The following is a 17334-nucleotide window of genomic DNA, read 5'->3' as shown; positions in this document are numbered from 1 at the left end:
GGCCCTGGGGTTGCACACCTGCATGCCCAGGGAGTCGGGGAGTGGGATCTCTACATGAACGCAGAGCAACTGCGCCACTCACACAACCGATGGCAGGCTCACAAGGGGGATGTGCCTAAGGATGGAGCTGCACACAGTAGCCTCTGGGCTTGTCAGCGTTCGCAGTGACTATGCAGGGTACGTGCAGTAGATCGCGTGCACTGTTTTTGGGTCCCTTTTGAGGAGGAGGACCAAGGCACAGCCTCCTGCAGTCCTCCCTGTGGAAAGCACCTTCTTACGGACTGTACCACTGAGAGTCTGTACCTTGCTCTTCACGTTTTAGAAATAAGATTCCAGATCAATCGCCTGCTCAAGTGAAATTTTTCAGTATCTTGATCGGCCGTCCCTCTCCTCCCTCAGCAGTTACATCCTCTGAGACGCCTGCCAAGCCCGGTATTTCACCTTCAAAAATCATCAGACTCCTCGGCCATTAGGGTCACGAGGAGAGGAAGGGATTAGGCTGTTCCCGAGCAGGGAGCGTGCAGTGAATTCACCCACGGACACAGCGACTGTCGCCGCCCTGCCGCTCCTCACCTCGGCCCGGGCCCGTTTGCCCTCACGGGCGGTGACTGGTAATCGCGTCCCAGCAACGGCACGGCCCATCTCCGGGGCCTGGCCTCCAGCCAGCTAGCCCTCTCAGGCCGCAGGGTCGCACGGGGGATGCCCGGGAGCGGGGGCACATCCCGGGGGACAGGCGGGGACCGCGCCCGCGGCGGCTGCGGCACGGGGAGACGCGAGGGGCCCGGCGCACCCGCGGCGCTCCCGCCTCCGCACGGCAGGTGGCGCCCGAGCAGCGCCCGCCCGGCGGCTGCGGGGGCGCGGGAGCCCCGGCGGCGCCTGCGCGCTGCGGAGGCGGCGGCGGAGCGGCCTGAGGAGCCCGCGGGGAGAGCGGGCGGCGGCTGCGGGGGTTCGTCGTGTCGCGTCCCAGGGCGGCCGTGATCGTGCGCCACGATGCCTGCCGTGTCGAAAGGCGATGGCATGCGAGGCCTGGCGGTCTTCATCTCCGATATCCGCAACTGTGAGTGGCACCGGGGTCGGGGCCTGTGCTGGGCCGCGCCGGCCGTCGCCATGGGCTGTTGCCCCGTGGGGCCGGGGCTTCACCCCTCAATCCCCTCCCCAGTGTTCCCCTCTTCCCCCTGATCATCGCGGCGGGCAGCTCGGAGCGCTCCTGCCTCACGAAATGGCGACGCGCTCGGGGGGGCGGCGCGGCAGGGAGGGGGGGGGCAGCATAAGGCATTTGCCCGTGGGTTTGTGCGTTTTGGGTGGGTGGGTCGGGGTGTTTCCCTCCCCCCTCACCACCCCTGTCACCCCCCTCCCCCGTCCTTGAGTGTCGCGGTGGCCGCTCCGGCGGAGGGGGTGCCGGGAGTCGGTGCCGCCGTTGTTCGCGATGCGCCGGAGCGGTGCCGGGGCGCGGGTGGGTGTGTGGCGGGGCAGGGAGAGGCGTCCCTGGGCTCCTTCCAGATCCCTGAGCGGCTCTCGGTTCATCACGTCACTGATGGAAAACAGGCCTCTGTAGGCGCCTGAGAGCAGGGCCCTCACTGCGTATGCCTAGGCTAGGCTTAAATTGGCTTTAAGATTCTGCTTTGACGGATATCAGGGCTTGGGATCAGTGTAATTAAAAATGGGATGGAGGGAGGTGCGAGTAAGTGCCCCCCACCCCGAGGGAAGTGGGGAGAGTGTGTCTGTGAGTGTGCAGCGGGAGAGGAGTACAAATCTGATGCTGCTTGGTGTGGAGGAAAGGGTTATGTGTAGGGGCACACCTCAGTGCTCAGTCTTCCTTTTTGTCCGAGAATTGCATACGATAGTTTAATATTAATCAGAGTTAGAGATCTAAGTGTATGATGTGGCAGGAATTGCCTGGGGAAGGGCTAAGGTCGCTGTGGTTGGTGTGGTGAAACAGCTCTATTTTGTCCACCTGTGTGTCTCTGTAGATCACTTGAGGCTATTTTAAAAGCAATGGAGTAGTGGCAGTAAGGTCTTTTCTCTATAGATATAGATAGATTTGGAGAATTTTAAAATGCAAATTATGTTGTTCTAACTGGGCTTGTATTGGGATTATTTAACCACACTAGCTTGGAAAACTTCGTATTGATGACTTCTAATACAAAAAAACCTGGGGAAGAATTATACTGGTAGAATGAGACCATTTAAACGCAGTGTCTTTAAAATTAGGTGATTTGGACGCCCAGATATGTGAACAGGGGCTTTATATGTAAAATTCAAGGTTGATAATCTTCCTTAGAGCAGAAACTGTTTGAATGGGTTGGTTTTTATTTTTCAGAACAGAGTTGCAGGTCCTTAGGTTACTTTAGACTTCCCTCTTGTGTGTGTAGAAGATGGCTTACAAAATGTGTAGTGTAGCAGTTCAAGGTTACACGAATGCTCTTGTGCTTCGTCTGGTTGGTCTTGCTATTTAGTGAGCATTTTCCAGTGTCCTGGTGTTCTGTGCAAGCTACATGTGTAACATAGTTCCACTTGGTGTCATAGCAGTTAAAACTTGCTGTTGTATCTACCCAGTACAATTCACGATGATTTTTTAAATCATTGTTTATATTAATTTAGCTGGAACAAATATGACTTGATTCATCAGTGTCTCATGTCTTGCAGTTGGTTAGCACATTTGTCCACTCTTGTTTTCAGTGGAATTTGCTAGAAGTAAACACAAGGGAAACATTCAAGCTCTTAGCTTTGTAACTAGTGTTCAGGGATGTGGAATAACAAAATTTAAGGTTGTAGGCTATAACAAATCAGGTACTTATTTCCCCACAAGGCACTGTGGGAACAGAGCTGAAGCTGCCTCAGTCCAGATGGGACAACAAGCATTTCATGCTCTGCAGGAGACACAGAGATGTAACTTACTGGTGATACAAATAAAATGTTAACAGTTTGACTGTTTAAACAAATAGTGGTATATCTCAAATATTTTGTCTCTATCCAGACAGTTGTTTGGGAGCTGTAATTACTTGTGTATCTTTCTTATCTTCATAATGAAAAAAGTAACAGCATCTTCTAAACAGCTGCGAAAGAGCTGATATACTCACTAGTAGATGATCTATGAAGCTTCCAAATAGCTGTGAATGGCATTTGAGCCTTTCTTTTAGCAGAGCTCTGAGTGCTGCCAGCTAACCACGGGCTAGTATATACTGACCAAGATTCACAAAAATGCTTCCTGGAGTATTCACAAAAGTACTCTCTGGAGACTCTGTGCTTTGCAGGCACTGCTATTGGCTAAAGCTCCCTCTTTGCCTCTTCAGTGAGGAGCTAGATGTTGTCAAGAACAAAAAGTAGCAGCTGTTCAGGTGAACAGCATCTTTTGACTAGGCAAAGAAAGCAAGCATTCCTTTTCTGAGATGGGAGGGAAGCTAGACTCCAGGGCAGCTCTTGACCTCTATTCCTCTATTTCTAGCCTTAAAAATGGACTAAATATCTGACAGTTGCAGTGATGTGCAAAGTTCTTGCAGGCATTCTTAATTTCTGTCCAAATTGTGGCTTTGTTGGACTCTTGTATCTATTTTTAATACTGCCACAAAGGCCTCGCACTTCTAGTTTGCCAATAACCTTTCCAGATTACGAGTAATGGTGAAACATGGTGTGTATGGGGGGGTATTCTGAAAGATTTTGCACAGATAAGAATTCTACATAATAGATCTTGCTGAGAAATGAAAATGCAGTTGTGTGCTGACTGTGCTCAGGTGGATGCACAGCATGTGACTTCAAATTAATCAAGTAACCTAAACTTCTGGGGGGTACTTATGTAAATTTTGACTTTGGAAATGCTTGATCTCCTTACCTCAAAATTTATTTCTTGGACATTTGTATCTATGATGTCTGCAGCACTAAATAATGCAGGATCCTCCTACAGGTTTGATAAGTTACTGATTTGGGAGTGATGCCTGTCTTTGTACCAGTCTGTTACAGGCTTCACATAAGTCTTACTTGATAACAATTTTCTGTGTTTACAACTGTAGTTGATTGTGAACAAGCAGCTCGCACTACCAGCCTGTCTTTAACACTTAAAAGCTTGGTTGTCACTTCTGTGTTGTTTAGACATATTTTTGGCGCTTGGTTTATCTATTAAACTTCTTGATTTTTGTCTTTAATGCTTCTATGCTACATGTAATTTTTAAAGCAGACTATTTGAAAGTATGCTGACTCCTCAAAAGTCTGTGATGTTTTTCATTAAAGAAAGTTGGCATACTACTTGTAGCAGAAACTGTAAAATGTTTCAAGGCTAAGAGAGGCTTCTTAGCACTTTGCTCTAGTCTCTGTGAAGCTGTCATATTGCATATCTTTTTTCAAAATGAAATGTTCTTTATTCATACAAAGATCAAGTGAATTTTCAAAATATGATAATACAAGAAAATGAATTATCCTTCACTTCCTCATAGCTTTCCAGAATTTTGTTTCAGGGCAACTTCTTATTGTAGGCTCTGCATTTTGCATATGGAGGTCCTAGTGCAGATGGCAGATAAAAATGTTTTTTAGAAAATAGCCCTTTTAGATGTCTGTCAATTTGCCAGTAGATATATGGGCTTTTCTAGGGACTTGCTCATTTGGATTGTTTTGTGGCATATATGAATTACTACAGTAAGTAGGTTTTTAGCTTATCTTTCATAGACACCAGAGAAGAGACAAGAAAACTATCGGTTGAAAGCCAAACTGCAGTATGTGATTAGGATAGCCCAGTTAATTAGTGTTTGGTTGGTGTGACTGAGAAAATAGTTAGGTGTGGCTATGCTGTCCAAAAGACTGTGCTGGAGTGGAGCTGACAGCTCTGAACCCTGTGGTTTGGTGAATTGCTATCCCAACTTAGGAGTTCAGGTCAGGAGGAGTCCCTGTCACTGCATCGGTTATGTGCCCCATGAACTAAAATGTAACAAGATCTGCATATGTTACAAGCATATGGACTCCTGCAAGAAATATTTATTCTTAAATAGTATTTTAAGTCTTCTCTTGTGTATGTACTGCAGAGCTGCTGAAGCAATTTGACTTATGCAAGATGGTGCTTTATAAACTCTCCAGCTGTCTTAGCTGACAGATACATCATCAGGAGTCTGTTTTCATTTTTTTGAGTTTTGGTAAGCTTTATGCTTATCTAACAATTAAATACTTTTAAGTCATTTGTTACTCAGTATTCTGCTGCAACAACAGTGCTATCTACTATTCACCCTGAAAACCAGGAGAGCTTGCTTTTCTCCTTTCATTTGCAGGCAGTAATGTAGAAATAGTTTCTATTATAGTATTTAGTGTACTACTGGTAACCCCTTGCTCCACAGTAAAATTGGGAAGCCATCTCCTCTTAGGTTGATGAAATGTGTCTAGACAGAGGCAAAAGCTGTGGTTGTCACAGGCTCAGAGGACAAGACAGTTCTTGGTTTCCCTCACTGCTCTAGATAACTGTCTTACCTTTTCAGTGTTGCCCCAGAAGTTGGACAGATGAAGGAAGGATCCCTTTAGTTTGTTCTCCAAATGTTTCTTTTTATGTTTTCTTCCGATTTACTGTTTCTTTTTCCTCTGGCTATATTTTTTCCTTAAATAAAATTCAACAAATATAATAAACAAAGCTCTATCTCTTCTCATAAAACTTAATGCATTCAGTTTTCATTGTACTGGACAAGGGATAGTGTCTCAAAGCTGAGCCTCCCAGAATGTATCTTCGCTTCACTGCACTGGGACTGATGCATCAGGTTACAGTCAGCAAGTGGGGATTGAAAAAAGATAGTTCATTAAATTCATCATATGATGATCATCTGTTTGAATGGGTAGTAGGTTATGGAGTGCATTACAGGTGTAGGTGGGAGGGGCATGTACATTGATTAAATGACTGCTTAGGTATGGATAGAGTTATTTGTTCACTGTAAGAACAGCTACCCAGTGAAACAAACTTTACATAGAGTGAGTTGAGCACACACAGCTTGGTTTAGTTACCTGTCAGTAATTATTATTTGTCTGTAATAAGCTTTCAGTGTGTAGGCTAAAGTTACTGCATTGCTCCTCTGAGGTGTGGGTTTTTGTTTGCAGTGTGTGTAGTGTTAAAGTAGGACTTGAAATACTTCTCTAGACAGTCAGTGACTTTTCTTTACATGTATTCTTAGATTACTTACCTTTTTGAAGAAATTGGAAAGCAAGTCATCTTGGTTTGCTCTCCTATTGCTTTTGCAAGGCTATGGCAGCCCATCTAATATGGTCAGTTTCTGGCCTGAAAAAACAGTCCTAAGAATGTGCTGCTTAGAGCTATAATAAGCACTAAGTCTTGCATCACTTGCTACTATTTGCAGGAGAGTGATTTAAGGAAAACACAATTAGCATGAGATTAGTCTGAGGAGGATCTCTAAAACAAAACTGTTATTATTCTCATGGCTTCTCTGTCTTGGCTTGCTTCTGGTCATTTCATAGAGCTCTGAAGGGATGGGATTTTTTTTTTCCCCCTGTGTTTAGTTTTTTTTATGCTTGTTTAATTTGTGCCTGGCCAGCTTAGGGGAGAGTAATGGATGAGAGGTAGTAAAGAGCTGGAATCTTTCATGTGACATCCGAGCTCTCCATTAGATACACTGGAAAATATGATACCTGCTTAATTTGAAATCCTTTGGATAAAGATTGCCCATCAGGACTGATAAGAGGATATTAAGGACTGTTGCAGAGACTGTTACATCTGAATTAGTTGATGAGCTCAAAAGGATTTTTAAGGCCCCTGAAACAGTAGTTTAGAAGTGATAGCTAAACTAGAATAGGCCTCAAACTGTTCTGCTATTTGAACATGAACTAAGGTAGAAGAGAGTCCACAGTGACTTGTGGTAAAGCAGTGCAAATACAGGCTTACCTTGTTGAAGGGAGTGTAACTGTACAATGTGAAAAGACTGGTCAAGGAAATGACTACTTGGATGCTGCTCAGTCAAGGAAGGAGGAAGAGCTGCCTTATGTAGAAACCTAATGCTGCACTTACTGTTCACTTATCTTCTTGACTTAAAGCTTCTCTTTTGATAGGAGTCAGTGTTGTTTTGCCAACTAAACTCCCAGATAGATGTTCTGTATGTCACAAAGTCTCTTGGATATGAACTTCCAGTAACCTTTCAGTTGTTTTGGGGAAAGATCTGGTCTTAAGCTAGACCCTGTTACCTGGTTACTTCTCAAATTTTTCTTAAGTTGTGGTGCTTAGTTAGAAAAAAACAAGCCATAGTAAGCATCTAAAATCATTAAATTTGTATTAAATTGTTGCAATTTAATACATCTGGATTGGAAAGCTGCTTTTGTGCTCTTATTTCTCTTCTCTTATGAGGACAAGGAGTTAATGGATTAGTGGATTACAGTAAAGCCTGTGACTCCCTGCTGTTTCCTGAGAAGTGTTGTTACATGGGCAAATTTCTAGTGGCATAGTGGAGGAAGAAGTCAGTTCTGTGGATAGTGGTTTACTTACTGTGCAGAATATTAAAAAATGTACTCTACAAAGTTCTTAAGTATGATCAGCAGGTCACTGCTCTCTTTCTTCAGCTATCTAATCACTGCAGGATGTCCCAAGACACAACAATCTCCAGCTGCCTTTGTGCCATTCATGATCTTCAACATGACAGACAGGCACTTCTTTCTTCTGATCAAATAGATCTTGTGGAAGAACCGCATGTGCTCCTGTTTTCATTCATAACAGGATGTTAGCACGTCAGTAAACAAAAAGCTTCTTGCTCTGCAGCCTTGGACAGGTGGATTTGTGAACAAAAGTGAAGCCATACTAACATTTTGTAAAAGTGTGCAGTATTTTATTGTAGTCTCTTTGGATTAGTTGTGCAGTGAGTTTGTAAACAGTAGCACCAACATGCTCCCTCAGACATACTCAGGTGGAGCTGGAGCTTGAACCTCTATTGTAGCGCTCTAGATAGTTTAACCAAATGAAGGGATCTACGTAGACAGACTGATAATGTGAGGATGGGCAAACAGACCACTCTAATGTATTGCTGTGCAACCTGTTTGCCTTTCTTTAGCCCTCTTCTGTGCTGTGCTAAAGAGCCAGTTGAGAGATTAGGGAGAGTTGGAGGATGGATTTGGTGTTTTACTTCATGAAGACCATGATCTGCATAGCAAATGGCTAATCTATCCTCTAGAGCTGTAACATTAGTACCTGTCCTGCTGGCAGGTAAAAGTAGTGGTTTAACTTACTGGTGTGAGTAAGTATTAAAAGTACTATAAAAGCTCTTTCACAAAGGCAAGCATGGAGGTACTGATTACCTTTACATGCATATTTTTCCTCTATTTCTATCATTTTTGCAGTAGAGACACTAGTATTTGTTTTGATTTTTCTCTGTTTTTCAACCAGTTTCTTTCTCTGCTCCCTGACAGCAGAGTTCAAGAATATAGTGTAGTCTTTACATCATGCTTGCAGGCTGTTTTAGCAATAGGAAAGGCAAGTGGGTCATTTGATTGCTTTATGCCAACTAAAGTGTGTTTAGACAGTGAGTGGGTGAATTTGCTCTCTACCTGGTCATGTCTTCTGGCACTATCACTTGTAGTGAAGCTGGTGTGACTTAGCCTTTGGATAAACCCATCTTGCTTTTGACTGTTTGGCTCCCTAACTGACCTGCAGCAATGCAAGGTGATAGCAGGAATGTGTATGCCAGGATGAGTGCAGTGTTTAGGAACTGTCTGTAGCTGTCTCTTAAGAAGCATAGCCTTGAATCAAACTGACTCTGAAAATATCAATATTTTGCTGAAGAGAAGCTGGGTAGCAGTTTGGCTCTGCTGTATCTCCCACCAAAGTGGCCAATCAGCTTGGATGCTCCTAATGTAGAGGCTAAAGAAAACATAACCAAACAGAAAAATTCCTGTGTTTGGAAAACAATGACTCACAGCTCTCAGGGAAGATGTCTAACATCACCTCTAAAACTGAGAATTTATCTTTTGTGTAAGAGCTGTCTTCTTTGCAATTAAGCTTTCCTAGCCATTAAGGGATTCAGAGAAGTTCCTGCTCTTAACCTTGGTAGTATTTGTATTCTCTCTCCTAAACAGAAAAGTAGACTTGTCCTGTCTCTCCAAGGCCTGTTTGATAATTGAATGTGAACAGAGTTCATGCTATGTTAGACTTACTGTTGTGCCACAAATAGTCACTTACACTACTACTGGCCTTCAAGAAGCGTGACAGAATTGTGGCAGGCTTTTTCTTGTGCTTACAGAGCATGCTACCCTCTGCTTTATAATTCATGCCAGCAGTGGTACATCTGTAATCATAAATTGTCAGATGGCCATAGGGCAGGTAAGGCTAAGAGGTAACACAGTGTAGCACTTCTCACTTGTACATACATTCAAAACAAATGCGTTATTTGCTGGGCTCAATTACACTGACTACTGACTGTAAGCACATTGGAGCCAGATGAGTACTGGGAACATCTAAACTTTTGTGAAGTATTTATCTCTTTATTTATTGCTTTAAATTGTTGACAATATGCCTGTGTCTCAAGGCCTTGCCTGCAGAAATCTGCTCGGCTCAGTATTTGTGTAGCTGCTGATAGAAAAAACACTTCTCTGTTCCTTTGGGAAATAAGTATGTAGGCTTGGTCAGAAGTTTATCAAGTGATTTGTATGAAATTGAAGAACTAGTAGCAGTTCTAGTTAGCACAGGTGGGTTGTGTGCCTCAAACTTGTCATAAGCAGTCTGCAGTTAGTATAGCAACAAGTTAATCCTGATGGAGCAGGTCACTGTCTGAGTGAGCCACAAGCAACTCAGTAATTCTAACCTGGAATCGTTTGCTTAATCTTGCAACCCTGCTGCCAAGTAACTATTAGGATATGTCAGGTGTTCTTTTCGAATTAATGGACTCAACAAACCCCTTTCCTGTAACCTCTGTTTTCTCATTCTTTAGATTGTAATGCAGAGCTCCAGAGGTATGGAGGATTTATGTAGTACTGAAGTGCTGACTCTAGCCTGGATTACCGGGAAATACAAGAATAGTAGTTGGTTCTTTGATGAGCTGTGTGACTTACAATGTTCCCTACTCTATCTTTGTTAAACAAGATGGTAATTAAAGATAATACTGCTCTGCAGACTAAATTTACCTTGCCTAATGAAGGCAGTAGGCAGCATGATGGAGTCTGAAGCCTGACAAACTGCCAAATGTGAAGTAATCACCCATAAGCACCTTGGACTGTGTTGTGGCTGGGTATCTCTGTGCTTGGTACTTGTCTTGGAGAAGATGAGCAGTACTTGTACACTAGGGCTGTAAGGCTATAAACACTACATGTCTTTTCAGCAAAACAGCAACCCAAAGCTTACTGACTTGCAGTCACCTCTCTTAATAACTTATTATGGATATTTAATCAGTCTGTTAAAATGGTAGAAGTCTGAATAAGTCAAAGTGAGAAGGATGTGGCCTGAACGCAAATGGAACATAATCTTCTTGTGTTCTGGCTTAACTACTGTCCTACCCATCAGTCTGTATACATGACATGACCTTTTTAAAGCCTCTCCAAGTTAAATGGCGTGAATTAGGTTACAGAACATTTTGTTGGTATACAGCTCTGATAATTTCATGAGAGTGAGCACTGGGTAACAGCCTGAAAGTGTGGCAGAGCAGCTGCCTTTGTTAGCTCTGAAACGTAAGCCTCTAGTCCTGCAGTGTAGCACTCCTTCAGCTATCATCATCTTCCTTTTTACTGTCTTAAAGGCTACTTGAGTGTTTCTAGTGATGGTAAAAATAAAATATGCATATAGAAATTATTCAGTGGGTGTTGGCAAGCCAGAGTAACGTGATGAAAACTTCTCTGTTAATCAAACACATTTTAACAGTGCCCTCCCTTTCACAGTTAGTGGGATAGAAGATCTGGCTAGTAATTGGTCCTTGGTTTATGATACTTCTATTTTCTTTTGTCCTTTACAGTGGAAGCTGCCTTCCACAGTGAGGTTTTGTTTTGTTTTGCTTTGTCATCCTCTAATATAAGCAGTTGATCATGTTTGAAGAAGGTTACCATACAATGCAACTGCTGGAGTTGAGGAAATTTGGATACTTCAGCCTGGTTTTAACTTGTGAGTTGTCCTCAGCATTGTTATGTGATTGTCCTCAGTGACATTTAACACGTGCTGTGCTGGTGCTGTTCTTTAAAACTACAGTTGCAGGCTTGCATAGACTGTAACTAGTAATGAGGTGAAAACTTAATTTTTCAATGTGATTTCCAATATATGAAGTTAAACTTTTATCACCAGCTAATTACTATGCTGTTTATGTTTGGTCTCAGTCTGGGTGAGATCATATGCTGCCTTCAAAATAGAACAGCCTGAAGGCATTATTCAAAATAGGCTTTTGTTCATATGCCAAGCAAGATTTAAAATTTGAGAAAATAAACCTTCAGATGTGACTATGGGTGTTCCTGTCATCTCGCTGCTACAGCTGTGTGCATGGGGGTGGGATTTCCGTGTTTGTGTTGCTGAGCCTGCAGACTATTTCTACTAAAGGTGCTGACTTCACAAATTCCTGAAGTATTTCAGTCAGGCTTTGCTTAATGCTCTGTTGCTTGCTTAGGACACAAAGAACCCGATTTCTAGCAGTAACTGGTAATCTGTGAGTATAGCAGGTAAATAATGCTGCTTGGAAGATTTGCCAAGAGGTTTTGTTGATTTTAAAAAAGTAAAAGATGGCCTTGATTTCATCTTGGGATAAGAAAAGCTGACTGATATGTATTACTGTTTCCCTTTCCTCGTCCCATTTTTAACATTTTAAAATTGTGATTATTACCACACTTGCTGAGGTTAGAGAAACAGTTGCTAATAATTCAAAGCAAATATTGCAATTCACTTTCCTTACAAACTTAAGTTATATGATACAGAGCAAAGACCTAGTTTCTAAATTTAAATAACTAAATATCCTACTCAGGCTAGCAGTGTCCCAGACTGAGGTCTATATTCTCTGCCCTGTTAATGTAAATGAAGTACAAAATCTCCAGACTCAGTGGTTATGTCTTAATGAGATGTGCCCTTCCCATGGTGAAAGGGAAAATAAATTAAAAGCTTTAGGAAATTAAAATTTTCATTGGGAGCAGATGAGTGGCTGAAAATAAAGGAAGTGCTTTGAGGTCTTTAAAAAGAAATAGCTTACAAAATTGAAATGTTGTTTATTTACATAAACAGTTGCACCCTTTTGGTGTATGTTACTGTGGCCCCCTGTTCTCAGAGGATGGACCCCAGAGCAAATCACTTGCTTCAGTCTAGTAATGATCTCCTAATGCTGGCAAGTGCCCTAGAAGCAAACACTTGAGTATCTCTGCTGTGTGCACAGGACAAATAATCCAATTAAGACGAATCTAAAATCTATAAAGGAAGGCACTTCAGGTCTTAGATGGTCTGACTTGCTGCTCATTTACACAATAAATAGTGTTACTACTTTAAAACCAGCTTTCTTTAGGTTGACGAGTTAAATTAGAACAAAACTCATTATGTGTTGCATTATTAGTGATATATTAGTGAAAACTGGTTAAACTTTGTGATTCCAACAGATGCATCTTTATAAACTGAGGGAATTATACCATGTTGTCTAGCTTTGTCATTCTAGAAGTTAACTGGAATTTCTAGGTCAAATTAAAACTGTGGACATTATCTTCTGCTTTATCTGGAAATCAAGGTACATACAGATAGCAACTACAATTTATGTTTCAGAACAGGTATCGTAAATTATTGAAATTGTGGGTTGTTTTTTTGCCCTGTGGAGTGCCTGCCAAGGCACCCTGCACTTCAGTCTTTTGAGCAGTGGCCCTTAGAAAACACTGTTGTAGAATGGAAACAATCCATTTTAAGCAAATATGTGGGGTCTGTAGGTATTTTGTTAAAATGACAAGGCAAACTGAAGTAGTTGCTTCTATTTTGGGCCTAATATTTCTGTTTGTACAGTGTGCTGTGGCTGCTCCATGTCTGTTCTCTTGTGGCCATTGTTAGAGGCAGATTAATGCAAACCCATTCTCTGCATCTTATGCAAGAGTTGGTTTCAGAAGTGTGTAATTTCAGTTTGTTTTTTTGAGTCTAAGTCAAGAAATTACAAAATCTGGATTCATTTGTATTTGGCAAGGGATTCCTTTATACTTTGCACTTAAGCTATCCTAAGGCACTTGTTTCCTTGAGTTACCTAATCACCTTTCATAGGGTCTGCTGTAAGATCCCCTTTGGAATCGTAAAGGGAGGATTAACAGTCATAGGGTTACACAGGCTTTTGGACATGCAAATATAGTGGGATATTTAAATGCCTGAGATGTTTCTGTTGAAGAAAGGAGTGAGATTGGAGGTGCTTTGGAATGCCGGTCATGATCTGCTCTTCAAGCCTTGTCATATCCTCTGCTTGCACATTCATGGCTGTAGCTGTGATCCCAGTAGTGTGGGGAAATGTGTGGTGTGAACGCAGGGCATGTGATCCCCACTACTCAGAAGGTTGGACCATTTTGAACCAGGGCTAGGAGACTTTTACTCATAACCTTGTAACCAAGTATATGTCATGAAGAGGGAAAGAAGCTGTTGTATTCTGCTGTTAGTTGATGTTTTGGAACACTTGGAACTGCTTGAAACTTTTGGAAAGTGAACAAAAGTTTTAGACTTCCTGAAAGTTTGAGTAGGTGCATATCTGAATTAACAACAGAACTAAGTAGCCAGTTCTGCATTGCTGAAGTGCACTTCACTTGCTTCCCTCAAATGACAGGCAGCTGATCACAATGCCTGAGCTGGCTGTTCTACCCTTCCATACTCCTACTCATTTGGAGACAATGGACCCAGACCTCTGTAGAATCTCAGTCACCAAAAACTAAAATGCTAAAGGGTAATAAGCTGCTTTGGTTTGGACAATGCAAATATTACTCGAATAAGTTTGCATCATCAGAATTTAAACTGCAGCTATTTCCCTATGTAACTTGAATTGGTGCTAGGAATCCCAGTATCTATTCTTGGAATCAAAAGTTGATACGAAATACTGATGGTGCTGAGAAGTATAAGGTTACAAAGTCTAATCTAATAAGGTGTGAATTTTAAATATTTCTGGTTTTCAAATTATTTTCATGAGGTACATTGAAAATCTGAACTTGTATCTTATGAGTTTACTGTTGTTTACCTTGCGAGTTTACTGGTTTTCCTCTTCAGTCTATTAAGAAAGTTTTTAAAGCTGTTGAGCTGAATGACTGCTCAACAGAGAAACAATAAATTGGCTTGCCCTTAAGGTGAGGAATAACATGAGCTGCTTCTTTATAAGATTGTGCTTAGGAGACTCACTCCTTCAAAGCACTGTCAACTTAGTAATCATAATCAGATAGGAAGTTAAAATTCACTTTTCTCTGGGTGGTTTCATGAACAGAGAAACTTAAGTGTTTGTGAAAGTCAGTAGCAGTGGCATCTCAGGTTATATGCAAGTGACACTGTCTAAAGTGTGCAAAGCTTCTTGAAACAGGGAGGCCCTTAGAGCTTCTCAAATTCCCCTATAAAGCGATGCTTAAGTTACCTCTGTTTGCCTTTAGTTCCAGTGCTGGAAATGGAGAGTAATAACTCCTCCTGATGTGTGTTTGTTCACAAATGTATGTTTCCGTTTGAGTGAAAAGATGCTTAAGGTGGCAGAGGGATGTCCAAAGAACTGTCCCCTGATACATTTGCTTTTTATTTCAGGCAAGAGTAAAGAAGCGGAGATAAAGAGGATAAATAAAGAACTAGCAAACATTCGGTCAAAATTTAAAGGTAAGTGACTTGATCATACTACACTATATATATTTCCATATGACATTCTGTTATGGGGTTTTGTTTTTATGTGTTTGGACTTCTTTTGTCAACTGCTGACTCAAGCAAAATGCTAGAGCAGTCTGTTAGAATAACTGTTGAAAATGTTCTCTTAGCTACAGAACCTTCTGCCAGTCCTGTGATTCTTGGCCATAACAGAAGCAAACTCTCTCCTCTATCAAAGAATTGGGCTACGAACTGTTTCTAATACTGTGCCTCCTAACCACATGACTGCTCAGCTTGTTTGCTTCCAGAAGGCTGTGAGGCTGTGAATAGTTTGAAGAAACATGGGTGGACATGGTTATTTCCAGTAAAACAGAGTCTGTTTAAAATTTTCTTCCTTCCCGCCTCTTCAGCCCTGAGCCCTTTATGGAAGTAATGAATTAGGCTGTTTTCTTGCAGAATAAAGATTAAAAGGTGTACATCTTTATATGTATACATCAAGAGCTATAGATCTTGACCACAAGCAACAGCAGTACAGGTTTTTCATACGGTACAAAGGATATGCAGTAAGTAATTCCAAGAGGTAGCGATTAACTTTTAAACAGCACAAGGTAAAATTCATGCTGTTAGCTGTATTCAAGTTGTGCATGTGGTATCAAATTTTAAAGATTCTGAGGGGTAGATGGGATGTTTTTAAATGGAGTTGTAACAGTAGTGGCTGTGGCAAGTTCTATTTAAGTAGTTATGGGCTATGTGTGTAGTTAGATAAGGCATTGCAATGTGGAGGTCATTTATGTGCCTTCAGAATCTGGTGGATGTGTAGTAAATTAATTTACCTTAGCTGGCTATCCTGTCTTAGACTAGCATATGTGTTTGGAATACTCAATGCATTAACAAATAATTTTCCTGAACTTTGCAATCTGTTGCTACATTTTAAGTGATATGTCTCTTAAAGTTGTATGAAGGCCTTTAAAAACCTGAGTGCATCAACAGCTTAGAAGGGAAAAGTTAACCACAGTGCAAGACACTCAAGAAATTCTTCTAAATTAGAAGCCATCACATATGTCTGTGTTTACATTTTTCTCTTAGAAAAGTACATGAACAGTTAATTCTTTTCTGCTTACTGGTGAAGCAGGGGAGAAATTATAAGAATCTCTGGCTGTGTAGAACCATAAATCAGACAATGATCAGAGAATAGAGGTCATTTGAGCAAAGTAGTGTCATAACTGTAGCCTCCATACGTTGTGTAGCATCCTTTAAGCACTATTTAAATAGTTTTGAATAAGGGTCAGTATATGCTCATTCAGTATCTTGAGTGGAAGATGACTAAACCTTCTTGTAGCTGATCTTCATTATGGTTACTTTATTACTAAATCTGTTTGGATTTGGGGTGGAAAACTTTAATTACCTGAAGACAATAACTTGATGAAGCCTGAGCAAAAACATGAATGTCACAATTTGGAAAGAGTTGCGTTTAGACAACTTGTTGTATGACTGCTTGAGGCCTTGAGAGTGTGAGGAGCTGATATCTGTGTTATCTTTCTGCTGCAGGAGTCCCACGTGGACTTCATGCTGTGTGGTTCTTCCTTGCAGAAGGGCTGTATAAAAATTAAGAGACTTTGATATGCATTTTATTCTTGGTTTAAGTGAAGATTACTCAGTTTAGCCCAGTTTCTTTTCCTGTAGCTCTGACCTTAAAATGTTTTTAAATAGTTTGGATTAAGACAAATATGTGATTGTGAACTTAAGATGAAGTCCCTTTCTAAATAACTATGGTGAATTCTGGTACCCTGAGTTACTGGCCCTACCTGGCCAAAGATGCAGCTTTTGGACTGGCTGCATGTCTGTAACCAGGGAAAGGTCTGACTAAGAAACAAGACCTCTTAACAGAGAAATTCTTGCTTGACACTAGAGTAGGAGTCTGGTCTACTTCTGGGCCTTTATATGCACACAGACCCCCATCCTATGTAACTTGCAAGGTGTATTCTTATACCGTTACAGAATCTCGGTATTTCTACTTTTGTTCTATCATGCAAGTAGCTGTCAAGCCTGTTACCTGCCTTGTTTTTGGGTAACCTCCTGTTAAAAATAATACCCTTGTATTTAACAGCCTGGGATAAGGTTTCATATCTCTGGACAAGCAGTACTTTCCCTGAACTGATGGAACTTGTGCTATGGCTTTGGGTTCTGATTCAGCTTTTGTGTACCAAGCTCAGCAGGATTCAGCTTTTGTGTACCAATCTCTGTACTTAAGGTGACCCTGTCTCTTGTCTAAGCATGAGGAAGCTCCATTGCTGAGGTCACTGTGTCCTTGACGGTTGCTTTAAGTGCTTCTGCATTAACTGAGATAAGAAGAATGTAGTAGAGAGAAACTACACCAGTGTGATAAAGGAGAAGTTGTAGGAGTTAAGTGTGGAGACATGCTGTTACTTTTGTTTTACATGTTCAGACTGTAAACGGATTTTGCTCCCATGCTTGAACCAAACTGAAAGGCTCACTGTCAGAGCAGTAACTGCCTTGGGAGTGAAAAAATATCTGGTTTATTAAGTCATTGTATTACTTTGGTCACTCAGACCAGAATTTGTGTATTAATGAAGCTGTCCACAAATCTATAAGCTGTTTCCAGCTTACAGATTTGT

General features: G+C 41.6%; 1 protein-coding gene across 4 annotated transcripts in view; it reads left to right on the top strand.

Moving 5' to 3' along the window:
* The first annotated feature begins 885 nt into the window (after window positions 1-885).
* Window positions 886-17334, top strand: part of AP2A2 (adaptor related protein complex 2 subunit alpha 2) — a 43266-nt gene continuing 26817 nt past the window's right edge. For 2 of the 4 annotated variants that reach the window (XM_069016998.1, XM_069016997.1), the window contains exons 1-2: window positions 886-1057; window positions 14645-14713. In XM_069016998.1, the coding sequence (XP_068873099.1) occupies window positions 991-1057; window positions 14645-14713 (136 nt within the window). In that variant the 5' untranslated portion in view covers window positions 886-990. The remainder of the gene's footprint in view (window positions 1058-14644; window positions 14714-17334) is intronic. The other 2 variants (XM_069016996.1, XM_069016995.1) reach the window with 1 other exon arrangement.

The sequence above is a fragment of the Aphelocoma coerulescens genome, chromosome 5 (genome assembly GCF_041296385.1).
Source record: "Aphelocoma coerulescens isolate FSJ_1873_10779 chromosome 5, UR_Acoe_1.0, whole genome shotgun sequence".
NCBI classification, from domain to species: Eukaryota; Metazoa; Chordata; class Aves; order Passeriformes; family Corvidae; genus Aphelocoma; species Aphelocoma coerulescens.
The sequence above is the reverse complement of the archived record's forward strand: the minus strand, read 5'-3'. Positions and strand labels throughout refer to the sequence as shown.